Raw genomic sequence first — 24,991 nt, 5'->3', positions numbered from 1 at the left:
ACTTTCCCCCCCCCAAAGTCTTATTGGGATCATAGGTTTAGTCTTTCAGGTGGTCTGCGCTCCCTCGTGGAGCGCCGCAGTTGGGGCTCTGGTTGTTGGACACTGACGTGAGTGTCTGTCACCTGTGGTGATTCTGGACTGTCCGGGCTGACTGCAGGAACTGTGCATTTCTCTGATTGCTATTGTTGCACATTCACTGGCGGTAGTGTGAGCTCCATCTCATGGTCTTCTTCAGGTTCCTCCGTGTCATTGCTGAACCTTTTTTTTACTTGGACCAGATGCTTACGGCATATCTGGCCATTGTTGAGTTTTACCACAATGAACCTATTCCCTTTTTTGTCAATTACGGTACCCCCGAGCCATTTGGGCCCCATGGCGTGATTGAGGACGAATACAGGATCATTTATTTCTATACATCTCCCCCTCTAATTACGGTCACAGTACTCATTTTGTGCCTTACGCTTGCCCTCAACTATGTCGGTCAGGACTGGGTGGATGAGGGACAACCGAGTTTTGAGTGTCCGTTTCATGAGTAGCTCTGCAGGCGGGTCCCCCGTGAGCTAGTGCGGGCGGGACCTATAGGCCAGCAGGAGGCGCGATAAGCGGCATTGTAGGGAGGATCCTTGAATCCTGAGCATCCCTTGCTTAACGATTTGGACTGCATGTTCCGCCTGGCCATTGGAGGCCAGCTTGAATGGCGCAGTCCTGACGTGATTGATGCCATTGCCCGACATAAACTCCCGGAATTCATAGCTCGTGAAACACGGGCCATTATCACTAACCAGGATGTCCGGCAAGCCATGGGTTGTGAAGATCGCACATAGGCTTTCCACGGTGGTGGATGACGTGCATGAATTCAGGATGATGCACTCGATCCATTTCGAGTACGCATTTACAACGATAAGGAACATATAAGAACATAAGAACATAAGAATTAGGAACAGGAGTAGGCCATCTAGCCCCTCGAGCCTGCTCCGCCATTCAATAAGATCATGGCTGATCTGGCTGTGGACTCAGCTCCACTTACCCGCCCTCTCCCCGTAACCCTTAATTCCCTTATTGCTTAAAAATCTATCTATCTGTGACTTGAATACCTTCAATGAGCTAGCCTCAACTGCTTTCTTGGGCAGAGAATTCCACAGATTCACAACCCTCTGGGAGAAGAAATTCTTTCTCAACTCGGTTTTAAATTGGCTCCTCCGTATTTTGAGGCTGTGCCCCCTAGTTCTAGTCTCCCCGACCAGTGGAAACAATCTCTCTGCCTCTATCTTGTCTATCCCTTTCATGATTTTAAATGTTTCTATAAAATCACCCCTCATCCTTCTGAACTCCAAGGAGTAAAGACCCAATCTACTCAATCTATCATCATAAGGTAACCCCCTCATCTCCGGAATCAGTCTCGTGAATCGTCTCTGTACCCACTCCAAAGCCAGTATATCCTTCCTTAAGTAAGGTGACCAAAACTGCATGCAGTACTCCAGGTGCAGCCTTACCAATACCCTATACAGTTGCAGCAGGACCTCCCTGCTTTTGTACTCCATCCCTCTCGCAATGAAGGCCAACATTCCATTCGCCTTCCTGATTACCTGCTGCACCTGCAAAACTAACTTTTTTGGATTCATGCACAAGGACCTCCAGGTCACTCTGCAACTCAGCATGTTGTAATTTCCCCCCATTCAAATAATATTCCCTTTTACTGCTTTTTTTTCCCCAAGTTGGATGACCTCACACTTTCCGACATTGTATTACATCTGCCAAACCTTAGCCCATTCGCTTAACCTATCCAAATCTCTTTGCAGCCTCTCTGTGTCCTCTACACAACCCACTTTCCCACTAATCTTTGTGTCATCTGCAAATTTTGTTGCACTACACTCTGTCCCCTCTTCCAGGTCATCTATGTATATTGTAAACAGTTGTGGTCCCAGCACTGATCCCTGTGGCACACCACTAACCACCGATTTCCAACCCGAAAAGGACCTATTTATCCCGACTCTCTGCTTTCTGTTAGCCAGCCAATTCTCTATCCATGCTAATACATTTCCTCTAACTCCGCGTACCTCTATCTTCTGCAGTAACCTTTTGTGTGGCACCTTATCGAATGCCTTTTGGAAATGAAAATACATCACATCCATCGGGACATCTCTATCCACCATGCTCGTTATATCCTCAAAGAATTCCAGTAAATTAGTTAAACACGATTTCCCTTTCATGAATCTATGCTGCGTCTGCTTGATTGCACTATTCCTATCTAGATGTCCCGCTACTTCTTCCTTAATGATAGCTTCAAGCATTTTCCCCACTACAGATGTTAAACTAACCGGCCTATAGTTACCTGCCTTTTGTCTGCCCCCTTTTTTAAACAGAGGCGTTACATTAGCTGCTTTCCAATCCGATGGTACCTCCCCAGAGTCCAGAGAATTTTGGTAGATTATAACGAATGCATCTGCTATAACTTCCGCCATCTCTTTTAATACCCTGGGATGCATTTCATCAGGACCAGGGGACTTGTCTACCTTGAGTCCCATTAGCCTGTCCAGCACTACCCCCCTAGTGATAGTGATTGTCTCAAGGTCCTCCTTTCCCACATTCCTGTGACCAGCAATTTTTGGCATGGTTTTTGTGTCTTCCACTGTGAAGACCGAAGCAAAATAATTGTTTAAGGTCTCAGCATTTCCACATTTCCCATTATTAAATCCCTCTTCTCATCTTCTAAGGGACCAACATTTACTTTAGTCACTCTTTTCCGTTTTATATATCTGTAAAAGCTTTTACTATCTGAACGGGCCCGCGCAGTCAATGTGAATGCGTGACCATGGCTTGGTGGGTCAGGGCCACGGGCTGAGTGGGACCTCCCTAGGGGCATTGTCCAGCTGGGCACATATCGTGCGCCTGCGAACATAGTGTTCGAGGTCTGAGTCAATTCCGGGCCACCAAACGTATGACTGGGCAATGGCCTTCATCATCACAATGCCTGGGTGCTCGCTGTGGAGTTCCCTGCCCTTCTGGGGCATGACTACCAGGCTGCCCCATAGTAGGCAGTCAGCTTGGATGGAGAGCTCATCCATCCGTCTGTGGAATGGTCTGACCTCCTCAGGGCATGCTCCGTGTGCGGGCGCCCAATCCCCAGTCAGGACACATTTCTTAATCAGGGATAGGAGGAGATCCCTGTTTGTCCAGATTTTCATCTGGTGGGCTGTGATAGGGGAGCCTGCACTGTTGAAGGCATCGACAGCCATGACCATCTCAGCGCTTTGCTCAACTGTCCCCTCAGTGGTGGCCAGTGGGAGCCTGCTGAATGCGTCAGCGCAATTTCCAGTGCCGGGCCGGTGCCGGATGGAGTAGTCATAGGCCGCTAGCATGAGAACCCATCGCTGTATGCGAGCTGATGTGTTGGCATTGACAGCCTTGCTGTCTGACAACAGGGATGTGAGTGGCTTATGGTCCGTCTCTAATTCAAACTTCCTACCAAAGAGGTACTGATGCATTTTCTTTACACCATAGACACATGCAAGCGCTTCCTTCTCAACCATCCCATAGCCCAGTTCTGCTTGAGAAAGCGACATGGAGGCATAAGCCACAGGTTGTAGCTGACCCTCAGCATTACCCTGCTGCAACACGCACCCAACCCCATAGGACGATGCATCACATGTCAGAACTAAACTTTTGCAAGGGTCGTACAGGGTCAACAGCTTGTTTGAACACAGTAGGTTTCACGCCCGATCAAAAGCCCATTCCTGACAGTCCCCCCAAAACTAATCGCAACCCTTACGCAGGAGCACATGCTCAATTTCGGCAGAAAGTCCCCGAAATAGTTCAACAGTCCCAGGAATGAACGCAGCTCCGATGTGTTGCAGGGCCTGGGTGCTCGTCGAATCACCTCTGTTTTGGATTCGGTGGGCCGAATCCCATCTGCAGCAACCCTCCTGCCCAGAAACTCAACCTCGGGAGCTAAGAGCATGCATTTAGACTTCTTGAGTCGCAGGCCTACCCGGTCCAGTCGGCGCAGCCCCTCCTCCAGGTTGTGGAGATGTTCCTCGGTGTCTCGACCCGTGATGAGGATGTCGTCCTGGAATACGATCGTTTCAGGGATGGATTTAAGCAGGCTTTCCATGTTTCGTTGAAAAATCTTGGCTGCTGATCAAATGCCAAACGGGCACCTGTTATACGCAAACAGTCCCTTGTGCGTGGTGATGGTGGTCAGCAGTTTAGATTTGTCGGCCAGTTCCTGCGTCATATAGGCTGAAGTGAGGTCCAACTTGGTGAACAGCTTGCCGCCTGCCAGCGTGGTGAAGAGGTCCTCCGCTCTTGGGAGCGGGTATTGGTCTTGTAAGGACACCCGATTGATGGTGGCCTTGTAGTCGCCACAGATCCTGACAGAGCCATCCGCTTTAAGAATGGTGACGATGGGGCTCGCCCAGTCGCTAAATTCAACAGGCGAGATGATGCCCTCTCGCAATAGCCGGTCCAATTCGCTCTCGATTTTCTCCCGCATCACATACGGCAACGCTCTGGCTTTTTGGTGCACTGGCCTGGCGTCCGGGGTGATGTGTATCACTAGTTTAGTGCCTTTGAAAGTCCCGATTGGAAAAGTGACTTGAATTGTTGTAGGACTTGAGAGCACGCACTTCGCTCCACCAAGGACATTGCGTGAACATCCCCCCATTTTCAGTGCACCTCGGCTAACCAGCTCCTCCCCAACAGTGCGGGACCATTGCCCGGGACAATCCAGAGCAGCAGCCGGTTCACTAAGCCATTGTGCAAGACAGCCAACATTGCATTGCCTAGCACCGGAATGATTTCTTTGGTGTAAGTCCTTAATTGTGTCTCAATACGTTCTAATTTGGGTCTACTGGCTTTGAGTGGCTATAGCTTCTCGAATTGTTGAACGCCCATGAGTGACTGGCTGGCCCCCGTGTCCAGCTCCATGCATACTGGGATACCATTCAATAAAACCCTCATCATCATTGGTGGCATTTTGGTGTATGAACTGTGAATAGTCATTGCATGGACCCGCTGAACCTCGGCTTCCATCGATTTGCCCTAAAAGTCATCCTGCCTTACAGAACCCTCTTCTGGGCCATTTACCTCATATATCAGTTTGGTTGCGGGCTTTCTGCATATATGAGCTAAATGGCCACTGAGATTGCAGTTTCTGCAGACAAACCGCTGGAATCTGCAAGATCTGGCTGAGTGTTTTCCCCCACACCTCCAGCACGAGTTAAAGTTTCCATTGTTGGGAACAAAAAGGCTGTGGCCAGGAATTCCGCGCTGACTGTCCCTCTGACTGCTCTTAAGTACCCTATTAGAAGGTGTCAATGGCCCCATCCCGCGTTGCATTGTCCACTGTGATGACGTGAACGTCCGTTCAGCCTGCCATTGTCTCTGTTGAGGTCCTACTCTGGGGTCTATTACTGCCTGATGAATGTCGGATTGCCCCTGCCTGCCCACGGGGCTCTGAGTAGCATTGAGGACACTGACTCCCTGATCCATCACCGCATTGGAGGCAGAATTGCGCACCTAAATCATTTTCGTCTCTTCCTCCCCTTCCATGAAAGTGTGAGCCAACAACGCCGCCGCTTCCAAGGTCAAGTCCTTGGACTCAATTTACTTGCGAAAAATTCCTGCATGACCGATACCCTCGATAAAGAAGTCCCTTAGCATCTCCCCCCTGCAGGCATCTGTGAACTTACAGAGGCTGGCCATGCGCCTGAGGTCTGCTACAAAGTCTGGTATGCTCTGTCCTTCACGACGTCAGTGGGTGTAGAATCTGTGTCGAGCCATGTGTACGCTGCTCGCCGGCTTGAGGTGCTCCCCAATCAACTTGCTAAGCTCTTCAAAGGTTTTGTCTGCTGGCTTTTCGGGTGCCAGTAAGTCCTTCATGAGCGCACAAGTCTTTGACCCGCAGCTGGTCAAAAGATGAGCCCGTCGCTTTTCGGCCGCTGCATCCCCCAGCCAGTCTTTCGTGACAAAGCTCTGCTGAAGCCTCTCAACAAAATCGTTCCAGTCTTCCCCAACACAGTACCATTCATCTGTGCTACCGGTGGCCATTCTCGTGGGTCGTGAGTTCCCGTTTCTCGTCGCCAATGTAAAGTCCTTACTCTACAGCATGAAACCACACTGGGCACATTCCAGGTACAAGGCCACTCCGTGACCTTAACTCTTTATTACAGTGCTCCAGAAGTGATGACCTTGCGTGGGACCTCCCTTTATATACCTGAGTGATCAGGTAAGGAGTGTCTCCCACAAGTTCACCCCCTGTGGTCAAGGTGTGCATCTGTGTTGAGTGTATACAGTAATACAGTGGTGTTACATTGTAGTTACAAACATGACAGGGACAGCTCCTCCAGTAACAGAGTCCACTGTCCGTCTTGGTGCAGTCTGTGGGTCTGCCACGTCCCCTGTGGGATTTCCACAGTCGGGGGCTATTGGCTGGGGGTCCCTGTCTTTAGTACAGTTTACAGTTTTTGGCTGTTCCTTACGTTTAGCTGCTGCCCCTGAGTTGAAAAGTTTGCACTGATTTATGTGGAACCACTTTGTTCGGCGGGGCAATTTTATGGCACAGACCATGGGGCTTGCCTTGTCGACAATGTGGTACGGTCCCATGTACAGTGCCTCAAAGACTCCTACTCTAGCATAGTTTCTAACCATGACCTGGTCCCCTATCTCCCTTTCATGGTGTTTGCGGGGCTCTAACAGCAGTTGCTCCGATGCTGTTTTCCCATGTTGTTAGCAGCCTGCCAATGAAGCTGTTTAAGGTGTTCAAACAGATTCCTGACAAAGCTGTCCCGGTTCACTTCCCTAAGCTGACCTTCCGTGAGTACTGGGGCTAACACATGGGGAGAGTTCGCATGGCTCTGCCGGTCATGAGCTCATACGGGGAGTACCCCGTGCTCTTTGACTGGCTGGCCCGGATCCCCATGAGGACTAGTGGTAGGATCTCTACCCACCCTTTGGGTGAGTCCCCTATCTCTTTGTGCAGCCTTTCTTTGATGGTGCGGTTTAAATGCTCCACAGGCCCGGATGACTGCGGGTTGTGGGCGACATGCCATTTCCCTTTGATGCCGAGCACCTTAAGGGTCTCCTGCATCACCTGCCTGGTGAAGTGACTCCCTTGGTCGGACTCCACGTATTGTGGTAGTCCCCATCGAGAGAACACTTCTCACACCAGGATCCAAGCTGTTCCCAGGGCAGTGGCTGTTCAGCATGGAAAGGCTTCCACCCATTTGGTGAATACATCCACCAATACTAGGCAGTACTTGTAACCTCCCTGGGCAGTGGGTAGGGGCCCGATGTAATCGATTTGGATTGACTGCCAGGGTCCCTCTACCCTCCTGATATGTCCCATAGACACCTTTCTTTTCTGGGGGTTGGGGTTGTTGGCCACGCACACCAGACAGCTAGTACAGAACTCGCGGACATCTTCCCTGAGTCCTGGCCACCACCCTGCCTGTTCCACTCATTGCCAAGAGATCTCAGGTCTGGGGTGTCCTGCTCCTGGACCCTCGTAGGCCAGCTGGAGGAATTCTCTCCAGTGTTGTTGCGGTACTACCCATTGCTCCCCCCTGAACAGAATGCCTTCTTTAATGGCAATTGCTGTGGTGCCATACGAGCCGCCTATCCTTTTCCCTTTAGCTAGCGTGTTCAGGACGGCATCTTGGGTCTGAACCGTTTTTAGGTCCGGGGGCAAAGCTATCCCTGCCTTCCCTGCCGTTCCCATCCTGCCCCTAACTGCTGCAATGGGTTCTGGGTTGTACGGATACCAGAGTTGGTCCCCTGCTTGGCCAACATGTCAGCCTGCTGGTTTCCCTCGCTACAGGGTTCTGTGGTGGAATGTGCCTTCACCTTATGTATGTAGATATTCCCTTCCTCCCCTATGGCTTTCATGATCTTTTCTAGTAGGGGCTTAATTGCCAGGGGTCTCCCATCTGCAGAGGTATATCGCGGCGGACCAAATAGCCAGGTACTCCGTACCCGAATTGCATGTGAACATACTGTCCGAGCAAATCGTGTATGGGGTAGGGAATTCTTCGGGGTGTGTGACTACGTACATCACCGCGGAGAGTTTAGCATGCTGGGCGCTCATAGTGCTGGGGAGTTTAATCGCCAGGGCAATGCCTGCCTCGGGGTCATAAACTTCACAGCTTGTGAGTTGTTCACCCGCAGGTACTGTGCTTGAACCGTCCACATAGATCTCTCGGCCTCTGGGGTGTAACCCAGCCCGAAAGCCTATGTTAATTTCCCATACCCCTTCTACGGAACATCGGTGGGCTGCCCCTGGATAAATCATGTTGGCTGCGAGTCTTAGCTCGATGTGACCCTTTACCCGTAGGTCCATTTGAGAGAGGAGAGAGTCCAGCGAGCAATGCGGGCACTGCTCACTGTCCCGTCCTTGATTCTTCTGTCCAGGAGCATTTGGGTGGGCATATGGTGGGTAAAGAGTGTGATAGGGGACCCTCCTGTGAAGGTCAGTGATCTTTTCACAGCCCAGTGTAAGGCTAGGAGGTGCCTCTCACAGTTGGAGTATCCCTTCTCCACGTCCGTGAGTATCCTGGAGGAGTAGACCACTGATCTCAGCCGGCCATGCCACTCCTGGAGCAGAACTGCACTCAGGCTATCCCCACTGGTTCTACCTCGAGGAAAAACTCTTTACCCCCATCTATGGCCCCTAGAGCTGGCGCTGTCTGCAGGTCTTCCTTGAATTGGATAAATGCTGCCTCGCAACTTTTGTCCCATTCCCACTCCACTCCCTTGTGTAGGAGTCAGAGCAGAGGGGCTGCGGTGGCTGCATAATCCTCAATGAAATCTCTGCAGTAACTGGTCAGTCCTAGAAAAGATCTTACTCCTGTTACTGTGTTGGGGGAGGGTAACTTCTGCACTGCTTCCCTTCTAGCTTTGTCAATGGCTCTTTCCCCAGCACGCACAGCCAGTCCCAGGAATTTTACTTCCTTCAGGCCGATCTGTGCCTTCTTGGGGTTTACTTTCAACCCTTCTTCTTTCAGCAGCTCCAGCAGTTCAGCCAGCAGTGGGACATGCTCCTCCCCCTCATCGGTGAACTGGAGCAGGTCATCCACATACTGTACAAGCTGCTGGGGTCTGCTGAAGTTCTTTAAACAGTTGGCCATACACTGATGGAAAATACTGGGGCTATTGTGGAAGCCCTGAGGGAGACTGTTCCAAGTGTATTGCTGCCCTTTAAAGGTAAAAGCAAACTTGTACTGATCTTCCCTTCTTAAAGGTATGGACCAGAACCCGTTGGAAATATCCAGCACCGTGTAGGTGGTCGCGGAGGCTGGGATACTTCCAATGAGGTCGGCGACAGCAGCAACGGTGGGTGCACAGACGGGGATGTTACGGTTGAGTACTCAATAGTCCACCGTGGCTCTCCAGGAGTTGTCCGGTTTCTTAACCGGCCACAATGGAGAGTTCACATGGGTAGCTATTGGTCTCAGTACCCCCTATTTAACCAGCGAACCCAAGGCTGTTTCCATGTCTGCCTCTGCCTCCCTGGGGAAGTTGTACTGTTTCTGTGGTCGGGTCATGGGGTTCCCATCTATGCTAACCTCGACCCCATTTATTCTCCTGCAGTCGTGTTTGTGAGGGGCAAAAGCTGCAGGTTTTTCCTCACATATTCTTGGTATTCTATCGGAGTGTTACTGACCAGTGATTCAAGGTCATAACCCTCCTTTGGTTTCATAGTGCACACCGTCCCTTTTCCCTGTTTTCCTGGGATAACCATCACCTCACTCTCCTGTCCCGTACAAACTGACCCCCAAAGACAGTGGTTTCTTAAATCTACTAGGATCCCGTGGCCTAGGATGAAGTCAGCCCCCAGGATCCCTCTCCCTTCCTGCTCCTATTTCATCAGGACACAAGTCCACTTAGTGTGGAGTGTACCTAAATGAATAGAGAACGGAACAGAGAATGAGCCAATCTGTTCAGTGCCTGTGAAACCCAGCAAGCTGTAGGGGACCCCGTTAGACAGAGGTGAGGTGGCGTGGTTGGCTGCATGGACAAGGGTGCTTGAGGCACCGGTGTCCAGCAGGTAAGTCCCTTTCACTGTTTCCACTTCCATCTGGACGGTCGGTCTCCCCCACGCATCATACTCGAAGGAACACAGGTGGCGGTGGCTACCTTCCCCAGGGCCATCTAACATGGCTCGGAGTACGGTTAGGAAAGTATCGAATGTGTGGGGAGGGACTGGCTTATCTGTCTCGGTCTTTTCCTGCGCTATTCTTCCATGGATTTCGACAATCCTTTCTCCAGTGCCCACTTTTTCCGCACCCGAAGCAGGTACGTTTTGTATCGGAGGGGTTGTCCCCCTCGTGGCACCATTCCCTCTCATCTTGGCTAGGTCGGATTTCGTGAACCCTTCCCTTTTATGAGTGCTCTTCTGTCCCTCTGCCGTTTCTGTAAGCTAGGGCCAGTTGCCTAAGCACTCCCTGTTCGGTGGCTTGGGGATCTCTTGGGTCGAACCAGGCCTCGGCCTTGGTTTTTATTCGGGGTAAACTATTAGCCACTAGGCTTCGGAGCCAGTGCGCTAACTTGTCCGGGCTTAAGTTATCCCTGTCTATGTCCCCACTACAGGCGCTTTGGTACACAGGCCACAGTTGGTCTGTGAAAGCCTGTGGGGTTTCCCCTGTGAGCTGCACCATTTTCTCCATTCTGAAGAAGGGACTTCCGTCATTGCAGCCCATAGCTTCTAAAATGTCTTTCTGGATGGCAGCAAGTATTTTCCATCCCCTTTTGCTCTCATTAGAGAGGGACTGGTACAGCTTGCTGTCCAGGAATAGGAGAAGCATCTTTGCCATTTCTGCATCATCGCACCCATTAATATCCCTATGCCTGTTCCACTTCCACAAAGTGAACCGAGGGGTCTCCCTTTGGAGTTAGCTTTCCCAGGTGGCTTATCATAGCCCTAAGCTGGTGGGGAGTGTGGGGGACCACAAACTGATTTTCCAGGGGCCAGCCCACACCGGCAAGGGTGGGCGGGCCAAACTTCAGTTGCTGCACCGGGCACATTGGCCCTGGTTCTGGCTCTCCCTGTTCTGGTTCGCCTCCCTCTCCTCCCTGCGGCCAAGCCAAGCTGAAACTCAGTGCCACAGGTGGTGGTGGTTCACTATCCCTGTCCGTCCTGCAACTGATTTTTCCCAATTGCTACTGAACCGGTGTAGTCACCAGTGCCACAGGTAGTGGCCGGAGAGTTTCGTCCTTCTCTTCCAGGTTTACCTGGGGCATACCCTGGCTTACTAGGCATACCATGCCTTTTGCCTTGGATAGAGCAAGGTTTAAACATTTAATTTGTTGCTGGCAGGTACCGTGGTCTCCCGATTCAAACCCACAAGTGCTAGCTACTTTATACGCTGCTTGCACATCTTTTAATCTTTCCTGGAGCTCTTTTACTTGTAGGGTGAGGCAAGTGCTTTCCTCCCTCAGTGTCTTTTCATTACTTTTGGCCTCGGTAACCTGACATTGAAAATAGTCCTGACTGTTTCCAGTAGAGTGGACAAGGGAGAACCAGTTGATGTGGTATATTTGGACTTTCAGAAGGCTTTCGACAAGGTCCCACACAAGAGATTAATGTGCAAAGTTAAAGCACATGGGATTGGGGGTAGTGTGCTGACATGGATTGAGAACTGGTTGTCAGACAGGAAGCAAAGAGTAGGAGTAAATGGGGACTTTTCAGAATGGCAGGCAGTGACTAGTGGGGTACCGCAAGGTTCTGTGCTGGGGCCCCAGCTGTTTACACTATACATTAATGATTTAGATGAGGGGATTAAATGTAGTATCTCCAAATTTGCGGATGACACTAAGTTGGGTGGCAGTGTGAGCTGCGAGGAGGATGCTATGAGGCTGCAGAGCGACTTGGATAGGTTAGGTGAGTGGGCAAACGCATGGCAGATGAAGTATAATGTGGATAAATGTGAGGTTATCCACTTTGGTGGTAAAAACAGAGAGACAGACTATTATCTGAATGGTGACAGATTAGGAAAAGGGGAGGTGCAACGAGACCTGGGTGTCATGGTACATCAGTCACTGAAGGTTGGCATGCAGGTACAGCAGGCGGTTAAGAAAGCAAATGGCATGTTGGCCTTCATAGCGAGGGGATTTGAGTACAGGGGCAGGGAGGTGTTACTACAGTTGTACAGGGCCTTGGTGAGGCCACACCTGGAGTATTGTGTACAGTTTTGGTCTCATAACCTGAGGAAGGACATTCTTGCTATTGAGGGAGTGCAGCGAAGGTTCACCAGACTGATTCCCGGGATGGCGGGACTGACCCATCAAGAAAGACTGGATCAACTGGGCTTGTATTCACTGGAGTTCAGAAGAATGAGAGGGGACCTCATAGAAACGTTTAAAATTCTGATCGGTTTAGACAGGTTAGATGCAGGAAGAATGTTCCCAATGTTGGGGAAGTCCAGAACCAGGGGTCACAGTCTAAGGATAAGGGGTAAGCCATTTAGGACCGAGATGAGGAGAAACTTCTTCACCCAGAGAGTGGTGAACCTGTGGAATTCTCTACCACAGAAAGTTGTTGAGGCCAATTCACTAAATATATTCAAAAAGGAGTTAGATGAAGTCCTTACTACTAGGGGGATCAAGGGGTATGGTGAGAAAGCAGGAATGGGGTACTGAAGTTGCATGTTCAGCCATGAACTCATTGAATGGCGGTGCAGGCTAGAAGGGCGAATGGCCTACTCCTGCACCTATTTTCTATATTTCTATGTTTTTAAACCTTTCCATTATCTGGGTCCTTTCCTGTTTTAACAAACAGAGTTCTCTCGATAATCTTTCTTCTGACATAACCCTTTCCTGGTAGTTCTCTGCGCATTCCCATAAATCTGCCTGTAATGTATCATTCATTCTGTCTAGGAGTTGGACCTGTCGCTGTAGACAGACCAAACAAATTGCCTTCTCTACTTTGTGATCTTTGTGATCTTTGCTTGCTGTCCACTGGGCTGCAGCGTCAGCTGGACGCTCAGCGTGCAATAGACTAAGCACCCATTCTTTAGTTACATTGACTTTCTTATACACATAGGAGGAAATCCTCTCTTCCATCTTTGTTCTTTGCCCCAAACCAGCACTCTCCACATCACACCCCTTGTACCAGAGTCCTGCCGCGGTCGCCATTTTATAAGGGGGTGGTCTCTATGAGGGGGGTCAGGTTCCCTTCTGACCAACTTGAGCGGTTCAAATCACTCCCACTCCCTTGGGTTCTACACTCTGGATTTATTTGGGGGGTGTGACAAAGTGCAAAGGACACTGGTTTGATGCAAAAGAACTTTGATTTTATTACAGTCAAGGAAAATTACAAACTTATAATTACTCTAATAAGAAAAAGTACAATGTCAAAACTTATTCAAACTTATTAAAGAACAATACCTTACACACTCAGAGGGGGTTGCACTCGTTTATAATAACTCTAATGGAGAACAACACATTACATTCAAAGGGGGTTATAGTAGAATTAAACCTCCCACCTCCCAATACCTAATTCTAGCTAGGTTGGACTCCAGGGCAGGCAGGGACGATGCGTACCAATCCTTTTGACAGTTAACAGTAGATCGCGGTTTCAGGGTTCGCTGAATGTGATAGGGTCTGCTTGCCATAACCCAAACCTCAGAGAAGACTTTCTGCTGTGCAATCTTCAGTTGGATTGAGTCCACTGATCGGGTAAGGCGCGTTTTGGATCTGTGGGGTAAGTACCCGTTTTCTTTGGTTAGAAATAGGTTTCTACAGTCTTTTAGGTAATGTTTTACCCGTTGGTAGGTCAGGATTAGATTGTAGAGTGGAAACTTTTCGATTCCTCGGTTTTTCCCCGTTGGAGTTTGTTTCGAGTTTGGTCGATCGCGGTGATTTTTCGTTGATACCACGTTGGCTGTGGTCGGTTGTTGCCGCAATGGTGATGTTCTTCCTTCCTTCAGGACGTTGAGGCTGGAGAAGTTAGTTTACAACTGTCACGTTGGTTTCTCTCCTTGTCTTGATGAGGTAGTAGCAACCTTGTAGCTCCTTAGCAACCCAACCTCTGTTGAAAATAGGGGCCAGTTATACGATTTGAGTGGTTCTAATCTTGGCGCCAAATCTGTTCAAAATCCTTTGTTTGAATTTGGCGGGCTTGACTCTTCTTTGTAATATTTTGGCGGGCTCGTTAAAGTTAATGTGTCTCGGGTGGGCTGATGTTCGAAAACTGTTTCCTGATGGAAATATTAGTTTGGTAATTGCAAAGTCCTTTTGTGCTTAGTTGCTCGCATACAGGCTGGCTTGGGCCTCTTTGTGATGTATATGCTGAAATGGTTTTCCAGTTTCAAGTTGATGGGTAGCTATCTCTGGGCCATTTTGTAATGTTAATGTCTCTTGTGGAGAAGGATTCTCGAATACCCATTTCTCCAGATAAGTTAACTTAGTGCCAACACCCAGACAATTCCAATAATCAAGTTGTCTCCTGTTAGTTTGTTAGCCTGGCCACAGCCTTAAAATCCAAAATACGATTAAAGTTCATAGTTTCTTCCATAAGCATTTTAGGATTTCAAACTTTCTGATAGATAGTCCCAATTAAATTTCCTTTCGAATGAGTCCAAACACTGGGGCGGATTCTTGTGAATGTTGCACCCTTCAAGGCCAACATACTATTTGCCTTCTTCATCGCCTGCTATACTTGCATGCCAACTTTCAATGCCTGATGAACCATGCATGACACCCAGGTCTCATTGCACCTCCCCTTTCCTAATCTGCTGCCATTCAGACAATATTCTGCCTTTGTGTTTTTGCCCCCAAAGTGGATAACCTCACATTTATCCACATTATACTGCATCTGCCATGCATTTGCCCACTCACCTAACCTGTCCAATTCACCCTGCAGCCTTTTAGCATCTTCCTCACAGCTCACATCACCACCCAGTTTAGTGTCATCTGCAAACTTGGAGATATTACACTCAATTTCTTCATTAAATCATTAATGTATATTGTAAAGAGCTTGGGTCCCAGCACTGAGCCCTGTGGCACTCCACTAGTCACTGCCTGCCATTCTGAAAAGGGCCCGTTTATCCCGACTCTCTGCTTCCTGTCTGCCAACCAGTTCTCTATCCATGTCAGTACATTACCCCCAATACCATGTGCTTTGATTTTGCACACCAATCTCTTGTGTGGGACCTTGTCAAAAGCCTTTTGAAAGTCCAAATACACCACATCCACAGGCTCTCCCTTGTCCACTCTACTAGTTACATCCTCAAAAATTTCCAGAAGATTTGTCAAGCATGATTTCCCTTTCATAAATCCATGCTGACTTGGACCGATCCTGTCACTGCTTTCCAAATGCGCTGCTATTTCATCCTTAATAATTGATTCCAACATTTTCCCCATTACTGATGTCAGGCTAACCGGTCTATAATTACCCGTTTTCTCTCTCCCTCCTTTTTTGAACAGTGGTGTTGCATTAGCTACCCTCCAGTCCGTAGGAACTGATCCAGAGTCGACAGGCTGTTGGAAAATGATCACCAATGCATCCACTATTTCTATGGCCACTTCCTTAAGTACTCTGGGATGCAGACTATCAGGCCCCGGGGATTTATCGCCATTCAATCCCATCAATTTCCCTAACACAATTTCCCGCTTTATAACGATATCCTTCAGTTCCTCCTTCTCACTAGACCCTCCATTCCCTAGCATTTCCGGAAGGTTATTTGTGTCTTCCTTCGTTTAACTGGTCCGCCATTTCTTTGTTCCCCATTATAAATTCACCTGAATCTGCCTGCAAGGGACCTATGTTTGTGTTCATTAATCTTTTTCTCTTCACATATCTATACAAGCTTTTGCAGTCAGTTTTTATGTTCCCAGCAAGCTTCCTCTCATACTATATTACCCCCCTCCTAATTAAACCGTTTTTCCTCCTCTGCTGTATTACAAAATTCTCCCATTCCTCAGATTTGCTGCTTTTTCTGGCCAATTTATATGCCTCTTCCTTGGATTTAACACTATCAATTTCCCTTGTTAGCCACGGTTGAGCCACCTTCCCCGTTTTATTTTTACTCTAGACAGGAATGTACAATTGTTGAAGTTCATCCATGTGATGCGTGGAATATAGCAGCTGCGGTACATTGCAAGGTTTCATTGACAGACTGTATGCCATCTCTTATAACGACCTCCAGTCTGTCTCCTAAGTCCTACACCACAGAAGCCAGAACCTCCATCTAGTTGGGTGCTCTGCCTCCTACTCATTTTCCCCTTGCAGGAGACCGGCCGGATGACCCAAGGTGACAGTCAACTGGCGAGTCAGCTATTAGATGGATTCCTGGACTACAGCTGCTGCCCATCCAATGTTGTCACGGATCTGAACCTGCATGGTCGGAGACCAGGCCAGCACGGTTGTCCAATGTGATTTTGATGGATGACAGAGAACTTACCATCCCCCACTCCTCTCTGATGCTCCATCAACAGGCACCTCCTCAATTCAGTAGATGACATGTCAGGCTTCGCTGACTCACCACCTCGTGTCTGCCATCTAACCGGTCTCTCCTCCTGCTTCAAGTTTTCCACTGCCACAGCGCTGCTGGAGTTAGATGCCCGGAAGTTATAACGGCACAGAAGTACTCTCCAAGCACAGTCATATATGTCCATGCTGGTGCTAGGCTAAGGAGAGTGGGTTGACTCTGTCTCTACTTGAGGGTGGCCTAAGGATGGGATTGAGGGCTCACTCCCAGGTGATGAGCTTTGGCTTCACATCAGTTCCTCATCATAGGGCATGAGCTGCCTTTTGAAGCCAGGACTTTATCCCTCCACCTCCTGCTGGGGCTGCTGTACCTTCCTTCCCCATGCATTCATTCCCTCCTCCGCCTCCGTCTCCTCCAAGTTGCCCCCTCTGGATCCTCCAGCAGAACCACCTTTGATCCCTTCTTAGCTGTGGGGAGAAAACCAGCTTTATATTGCTGGGAGGAAGGGGAATGGTGTGGGTGGCAACCCTCTGCCACTGTCCTGTACAGAAGCATTGAATGGCCAGCAGGTAGGTACTCACCGGTTGTTGGACTCTCCCAACCTGCCTTGGCTCCCATCATAGCCATAACGGTGGGTCTCCCTAGCAGCCCCAATGCCTTCTGCTCATGGAGGGGTGGGGGAAGTGTCAACACCATGAGGCTTGGGATGCCCCCACCATTCTTTGATCATTCCCGGTCATTGTGCACATGATTGGCCTGCAAAGACATAAGGAAAAGATCAAAATTCCAGCGAGCTACTACTGTGCATATATTAGGAGGAAAGGGTTCAGTGTTCTCCGACAGTTTACTGGTCTGGTTCTTCGCCTGGGCATGGCAGAAGGAATGGAAATGCATTTCTCACCTTCCATGATGTTGTAAGGTCATTTCTTCCAGCACTGATCTGCTATCTTGGTGATTAACATGGTCCCATTCAGTGCCTCCAGTACCTCCCTTCAGACACACCTCCTCACTGCTCAGACAAGACAACCAGGCTCCCTCGCCATGTCTAAATCTTGTCAAGGAGCGCTTGAAGGTCCCCATCCACTAAAGGCCCACTTGCAGCCATCTTTTTGTCAGCCTTTTGTTTGTCATCTGCTGTGAGGGCTTACTCACTAGTCATTGCAGAGATAGTAAAATCAATTTGCAGACTGCTCAGATTGAAAACACTCATCACTGTTCTTAACTTATGCATTGTTTAAATTAATTTTAAAACTTAAGGCTTTTATTAACTTGTGCATTGATATTAATTTGAATCCTTTAATTAGATCAATGCTTTCCTTAAATTAAATTGCACACTGCTGAGATTGAAATTACTCACTAGTACTTTGCAGTAAATCAATCAATCCGATAATTCCAGCCACATGGCATCATTTCCCAGGAAGAGGGGAGCGTCCTCTTACCTTCTACTCTTCAGCCTCACTCTGAAGGAAAAATTGTCACAGTGGCTTGTTATAGGAGCCTGACCCAGATACTTGAGGCCTGATTGGTTCTATTCCCAGCCACTTCCTGATCATGCCCGTTAACATTACTCCATTAAGTTGTTTTATGGGAAATGTTATGCTTGGCATTATGCACAAGAGTTTGGGCGGAAACATGAATCATAACTTCAAATTGAAAAAAACAGCCCAATTTCCCGATTTCCTCCACAAGCTGAAACTCTAGAGCCATGTGATTACTGTATACATTGTAATTGATGCTGAACCATGCAATTATCATTGAAACATAACAAGGTTTGTAATTCTGTTAATTTTTCCAAATTAATGACTACGTTCATTTTCTTTGCTTTTTAGTTGCATTTATATTTAACTGGATTGGATTCTTTTTATCCTTCTGCTCAACCAATACCATTGCAGGCAGATATGGAGCAATCTCTGGGTTTGGGTTGTCTCTTATAAAGTGGATTCTCATTGTGAGGGTAAGTGTTCAATGTCTATGACATAGTCACATATGCTTTGGATGAAACCTACCCCTTTATTTGGCTGTATTGTTAATGCTTCTGTCATTTGTTATACTTGCGAATATACATTTTGTTAGTTTCACTGTAATTTTAGAAGAGAAAATTGCTATTATTGACACTCAATAGTATCTCAAGACCAATAATGACCTCAGATTACAAACTGTGCTGGATTACACCTTAGGAGAAGCATTGAATCTGAAATGTAAAACCAATTATCTGAATTAAGCCCTTATTTTGAACTAGGTAATAAGGGATAAACTTGGTGCAATGTACTTTCAATCATGTTAAGTTTCCATGATGGCTAATTTCAGTCATGCACAAGTTTTCATGATGCTTGGTTTGTTAATAGCTGCAAAAAGTAAATGGCCCCGATATAGGCGGGGAGGGAGCGAGGAGGGTGGGAGTGGAGTGGGGAGGGGAGGGGGCATGGGCTGGGGTGGGGTGCGGGGCAGGAGTTTTGAGGTCGGGAAACCCTGTTTCAGCTTTAAACTGGCCGGCTTTGGAAAGCCCGCAGCTAAAGGTAAGTGAAGACTGCTGCTTTGATGAGGCCTGCAGCACCAGGCTGCGGCTGGGGAGTATAAAAGAGGGAAGGAGAGATGGGTGGTTGTGGGGGATGTCGTTTGCGGGGGGTGGGGGCGAGAGATTGGGGGTCAAGGGGGGCATGGATGGGGAGGGGGGCTGAAAGACCAGGGGTGGGGGGACATTGATGGAGGGGCTGTGAGAGATTGGAAGACAGGGAGACATCGATTGGGGGGGAGGGGTGGCGGGAGAGATCAGGGGTCGAGGAGGACATCAATAGAAGATCCAGAGAGATTCTGTGAGGAAAAGAGAGGATCTCTGGGGGGGCCGTGGAAGACTTGGGGTCAGCGAGGGTGTCCAGGAGGAAATCACGGCCGTGGAGTACATCGTGAGGACATCAGATGGTACAGGGTGGATGTGGTGGGGTCCAATCGCAAAGGAGGTTAACAGGTTTGCTTGGTGGGCAGGAGCAAGCACTCCTGCTCCTCCTGGCCCACAAGCAGCCCTGGAAAAGCACTTATCTCTTCCATGCAGCAGTCCTTGCATCCCTTTCACTGCCAGGTTTCCCGAGGCCCAGGAACCTTGGCCGGCCAGCATTAAAGCTGGAACAGGGAACATAAATCAGAGGCTTCACCCCACCCTCACCCTGCCTCTGTTAAAACTGGAAGTGAATGAGTTCAAAGTGGGTTAGGTTCGGGTTTGAGATTTTTTACATTTTTACTTCCCACCTGACCCAAACCCACCTGTTTCTGGGGGTTAAAATTTCCCAATGTGTCACAAAAAAATAATGGCCGTGGAAATTGGCTATGACTCATTTTCAGTTGCATAACCAGCAATGGCCAACAGTGCACTTCCCAACTAGGAGGACTGAGCCCTTGCCCGAAATTGATAGCGCTTATTTTAGGCGACTGCATCAGATGCCTGCTATGCTCCCATAACACAGGCATGGATTGGGTGTGTTATGTTGTACCCATGAGATTGATCCTTTTTGCCTTACTTTTCCACCTGGAAAACGGGTGCAAAGAAGAGCATTTTTTAACCACATGGAATCTTGTTATTGCAGGAGGTTTGTTGCAGGAGGGGAGAATTAACCTGCTTTTTGTATTCATTAAAGTGTGGAGTGCCTGTACAAAAAAACATTCCTTCAATTTTTGCACCCAGTATTAGTCAATGTTTCTTTTAAGTTGTGCAGCTGTGCAGCGCTGCAGCGGTCCTGTGTAGCCAGCTTGCCGGCTTTCAAGTAGAAATATTGCACATGCACAGTATGGTCCGTGCAGCCCGTTAAAGGGTCTTAGTGTAGACCACTTTTGGATCAGATATAACATGAGTTAGGTACCGATTGAAGCTCCCATTGCTGTGCCCTAACAAAGTGCACCAATCACAATCTCAATAAAATGCTTCTGCTGCTCGTGTAGCATTTCCACTTCTCACACACCTTTCGGGCTTGTTCAGTGAGATTGACTGTTCTGTGCCAATCGCTACTGCATTATGAGTTGTTTTGTGCTGTAGCGTCATGCCCATTAAGAGAAAATATACCAACAATTTTAAACTTTGTTGCCTCTGTTATTCTAAATCTAGAAGATGGAACAGCTTTTAATTTGACCAAAATGCTTCCAAAACTGCAACAAAATCGATCAGCATTCTGTTTTATTTTACAGTTACAATGTACTGCAAGCTGATTTGATTTCCAAATTGCATTTGTCTGACTAAATTGCACAAATATATCATGACATATTTGACATCATTGCCTTTTTTTACGATATATTCTGGAACAATCTGCATTCAGTCCCCAATTTTGCTTTTACTAAGACTGTATGGCCTGAATTATGAAATCTGCTTCTGGTGCAATGGAACTAGCATGGAATCATGCGTTCTGGTAATCAGAAGCCAATATGAACAAGATAAAGAGGGAGAATGCTACACATTGCATTTACTGCAGCAGAATCTGAGTGATATAGAATTAGAAACTGTCGCTTCAGCCCAAGCAGTCTGTGTTGGTGTTTATCCTCCACATGAACAGTAGCCCTAATCTTGTGCACCGGCCATGTTCCCATAATCCCTTTATTCCCATTTCCTTCAACCATCTATCTGACCTATTTCTAAATGTTGACATTGTCTGGTTTAATCATTAAATCGAATGGTGCATTCCACAGCCTCACTACCCTGTATTTAAAAAGGTTTCTCCTGCTCACTGTCCTAATTCACTTTAATCAATTTCCCCTGGTTCTAGATCCCTTTATCACTGGAAATAGTCTGTTTCTGTCTACAGCATCCCATGTCTTCATCATTTTAAACACCTCCATCAAATTACCCCATAATCTCCTCTGTTTCAATGAAAACAGCCCATTATTTCAAGTGCATGTAGTACTTCATACCAGGCAACGTCCAAGTGAATCTGAATCTCTCTCGATGTCAACATCGTTCCTATAGTATGGAGTCAAAAACTGCACCCAGTATTCCAATTATACTCTTACTAAGGTTTTATATAGATTCATCATTACATCTCAACTTTTATATTCTATACCCTTGTCATTTGTCCGCTAAAGTGTGAGATATCAAATTGACATGTTCAAATAAGCAATGACTGGCTCAATGAATAAATGCCCTCTACATGCCTGCAATCATGGTATGGCTACATTATCAGTCTGGACTAGGCCATTTGAAATTGTTTCTTGGCTATATTGCTTGTGACTTGGGTTTCAATGCAGAATCTTTGTAATTTAATACAAATATTTGTTTTTACAGTTCTCTGATTTTATTGCCTATTTTGACGGAAAGATTTGGCTCTGGTGGATTTTTCTTGCTGTTGGTAAGTTGTTTTCCAAAGTAATATGGTTTGTTTTTTTATATTTCTCTTACCTAATCTCAGTGCTTTGAATAGACAAATGTACATTGCATATTAGATATGGATGTATGTGGAAATGAAGATAATAGCATCTCTCATTAGCTTAAAACCATTTTCAGTGACATTAGCAGACTTATTCCTTTGTCTGCTAGTTTAGTGTAATCATTTAAACTACCTTGGTTAATGCCTGGGTTAAAATAAAATGCGTTTAACATTTGTTCACTAATTTGCCAACAATAATTTCTAGACTATGATTGCGTCCCTCCCCAAACTCTTCATTCTGTGTTGCATAATGAGAAGTTTCAGTCCCCACTGCACGTTGATACATTTATAGTCTCATGAAAAGCCCTAGGGCAGAAGCACTAAGTGGAGATACAGTCTTTGTTCACTGCTCCCCCTCATTACTTCACTTGGTGCCACTGCTCCGAATTCAGGTTGTTGGAGGTTGGAGACCTGTGATAAAAGGTAAAAGATAAAAGGGAGGGAATTAATCTCTGCAAAGTTACTTCTAAGTGGAAACCTCAAGACAGTTTGTGAAGCCCATGAAAATGTGGATCTCCAATACTGTTTAGTGTCTGGAGGTAAGGTGCTTTCCATTAGAGTTCTATTGATGGTGGGATTACTGGTCAACTCAACAAAGCTCTATCAACGGAAGAGTGCTCTTAGAGTACTTTCAACAGTTACACATGCTTTCGGTAGCTATTATTTAAACTAATTATGTGCCAGATTAAATATTTTAACAAGATGTCCAAGTATAATAATTTGTTAATTTTTCCAGCTAATAGAGAGAATTAGTTATGCTTTACTTGACATTGATGTGATGAGGAACTGCACTACACAAGTTATAATTTGGACTGTGTGCAATTTCATCTAGGAAACATTGAAATCACTTTGATGAGGGGATTAGATTCATTTACGGATCGGCAGCTCAATCAACCTTTAACCACAGAAAATGTAAGATTAGAGATTGTTAACAGGGACAAAGAAATTAATAAAAATGTGGGAAGTTGGGGTTGTTTTTGTTGGAAAAGATGAGACTTTGAAGTAACATAATAAACCCTTTAACAATCATTATGTTGACCAAGGCAAATTCTTCACTGTGACAAAGGATTGAGATATAAAAAGAAATATGATTTTAAATTAGTGACTTTGCCACCCAAACAATAAAGTGTACCATGTTAGCCATGAAAGTCCTTGAAAGAGGCAGTAGAAATTCATTCAAGAGGCAATTAGATGTATTTCTGGTGCAAGAAGTGGGTAATAAATTTATGGTGAGAGGGTGCAAAGGTAGGGTTGAGACCTATTGAAAAATAATTAATTTGTTAGGTCTATTGAGTAGATTGGTCCTATAATCTCTGGAGTGTAGAAGAATGAGAGGTGATCTCATTAAAATATATAAGATTCTGAAGGGGATTGACAGGGTAGATGCAGAGAGGTTGTTTCCCCTGGATGGAGAGTCTAGAACTAGGGGACATAGTCTCAAGACAAAGGATCGGCCATAAGACAGACGAGGAGGAATTTTTTTACTCAGAGGGTTATGATTCTTTGGGATTCTCTACCCAAAAGATGCCGAGTCATTGAGTGTATACAAGGCTGAGATAGATAGATTTTTGGACTCTGGGGGAATCAAGGGATATGGGGATCGGACGGGAAAGTGGAGTTGAGGTCAAAGATCAACCATGATCTTATTGAATGATGGAGCAGGCTTGAGGGGCCGTATGACCTACTCCTGCTCCTAATTCTTATTTCTTATGTTCTAACGGTCTTTTCCTGTTCCTCTAAGTTATTATGTTCTACCCCAGCATTATACACAAGACTTCAGTAATGATGTAATATATCCCCAATGCTAGTGACCAGCCTGCTGTACAGTAAGACAATGAAAATTTCCAAATGTTTCATGACAGCCGATTGCAGCACAAGCCTAGCTGTGTTGCCTAATATTGCTGCCTTGCATATATATCATCAAACAAGCACATCTACTGCAATACAGGGATAATCTGATCCCACATTTGTTGTGGGGTTCTAATAGATTTTTAAGACGAAGAACATATTATTTTCACCCAAATTAATTTTGGAATGCTAATAAATGAAATGCTGTAACATTGTGAGCCATGATCTTACCCCGTTCCCCCCTCATCAATTTGAATAATTCATTTTGGCAAATCTTCAATTGATGTGTAGAGGTGGCCATTTCTTGGTTAGACAGGGAAGTGGTATAACAGTGCAGCCTGTAGTGGAAGGATATGATAGCACAAGTCAGCCCAGCACTCTGGGTTTGAAGAGGTACAAGTCAACTCATCAAACAACGAAAAACTCAAATTTGCAAAGCAATCTAATTAAAATACAGTAAAGGAATAGTAGGGAAGTTCCCCATGCCGCATTCCCTATAAGCCAAATAGGATATAATTATTGGAGGTACTTGAAAGACTATACCCTAACCTAGCTGAATCAAGTTTAAGCTTGTATTGATCCTGTTGATGTAAAGGCACCAAGAGTGACTAATCTACTTAGGATCAGTTTGTCACTCATTTTCTTGGGTAAGCATTGAAATTATGACATTTTGCACTATTGTAATATGGGCAGAATTTGTTTTACTAGGCTGTAGCTTCAGGAAATTGACAGTAGCATATTTCACAAAGTTGAAGTCACCAAATGACATTTTCACATTTAAAGCTAGATCTGGTATCTATGGGCTATAATTTCCTAACAACTTGCCAGCGCCCGATTGCCGCCGAAAAGACCACTAAGATTCCCAAGATTATCGCCGGTGAAAACTTCCCCCCAAAAAAGAAAAAATCCGTCCAGTGGAAAAAATGGGGGTTGCACCCTGATTCTCGACTAAAAAGATGAATTTTGGGTTGATTGGGCAGTTCTTAAAGAAAATGGGCAATAATTAATAAATTTACCCTGCAGATTGGGCCTAGGAGGAGAAAAACATAAATATATATTTTTAAAAAACATAACATAAAAAATAATTAAAATATTCTCAGGACGTTTTTAACTTAAATCATCACAACAGAATTTAAAAATAATTAGTAAAAAACCAATGACTTACCTTTTTCTTGCAGAGCTACTCACCTACCACTCAGCTCCGCTGATTCTCGTGGGTGTTTTTTTTACACTTTTACACTTACCTACGGGTCACCTCTAAGCTCCCCAGCGGTACCTCGAAACTGCCGGCGTAACTCAGCTGGGTAATTTCTCGCC

At 46.6% G+C, this 24,991-nt stretch overlaps 1 protein-coding gene across 1 annotated transcript in view; it reads left to right on the top strand.

Moving 5' to 3' along the window:
* LOC139231194 (NEDD4 family-interacting protein 1-like) overlaps positions 1-24,991 on the top strand; it is a 198,933-nt gene that overhangs the window by 16,744 nt on the left and 157,198 nt on the right. The window contains exons 3-4 of the mRNA XM_070862496.1: positions 18,254-18,378; positions 21,685-21,748. Of these exons, the coding sequence (XP_070718597.1) occupies positions 18,254-18,378; positions 21,685-21,748 (189 nt within the window). The remainder of the gene's footprint in view (positions 1-18,253; positions 18,379-21,684; positions 21,749-24,991) is intronic.

This window comes from Pristiophorus japonicus, chromosome 2 (genome assembly GCF_044704955.1).
Source record: "Pristiophorus japonicus isolate sPriJap1 chromosome 2, sPriJap1.hap1, whole genome shotgun sequence".
Classification (NCBI taxonomy): Eukaryota; Metazoa; Chordata; class Chondrichthyes; family Pristiophoridae; genus Pristiophorus; species Pristiophorus japonicus.
This window is presented reverse-complemented; position numbering and strand designations above follow the sequence as displayed.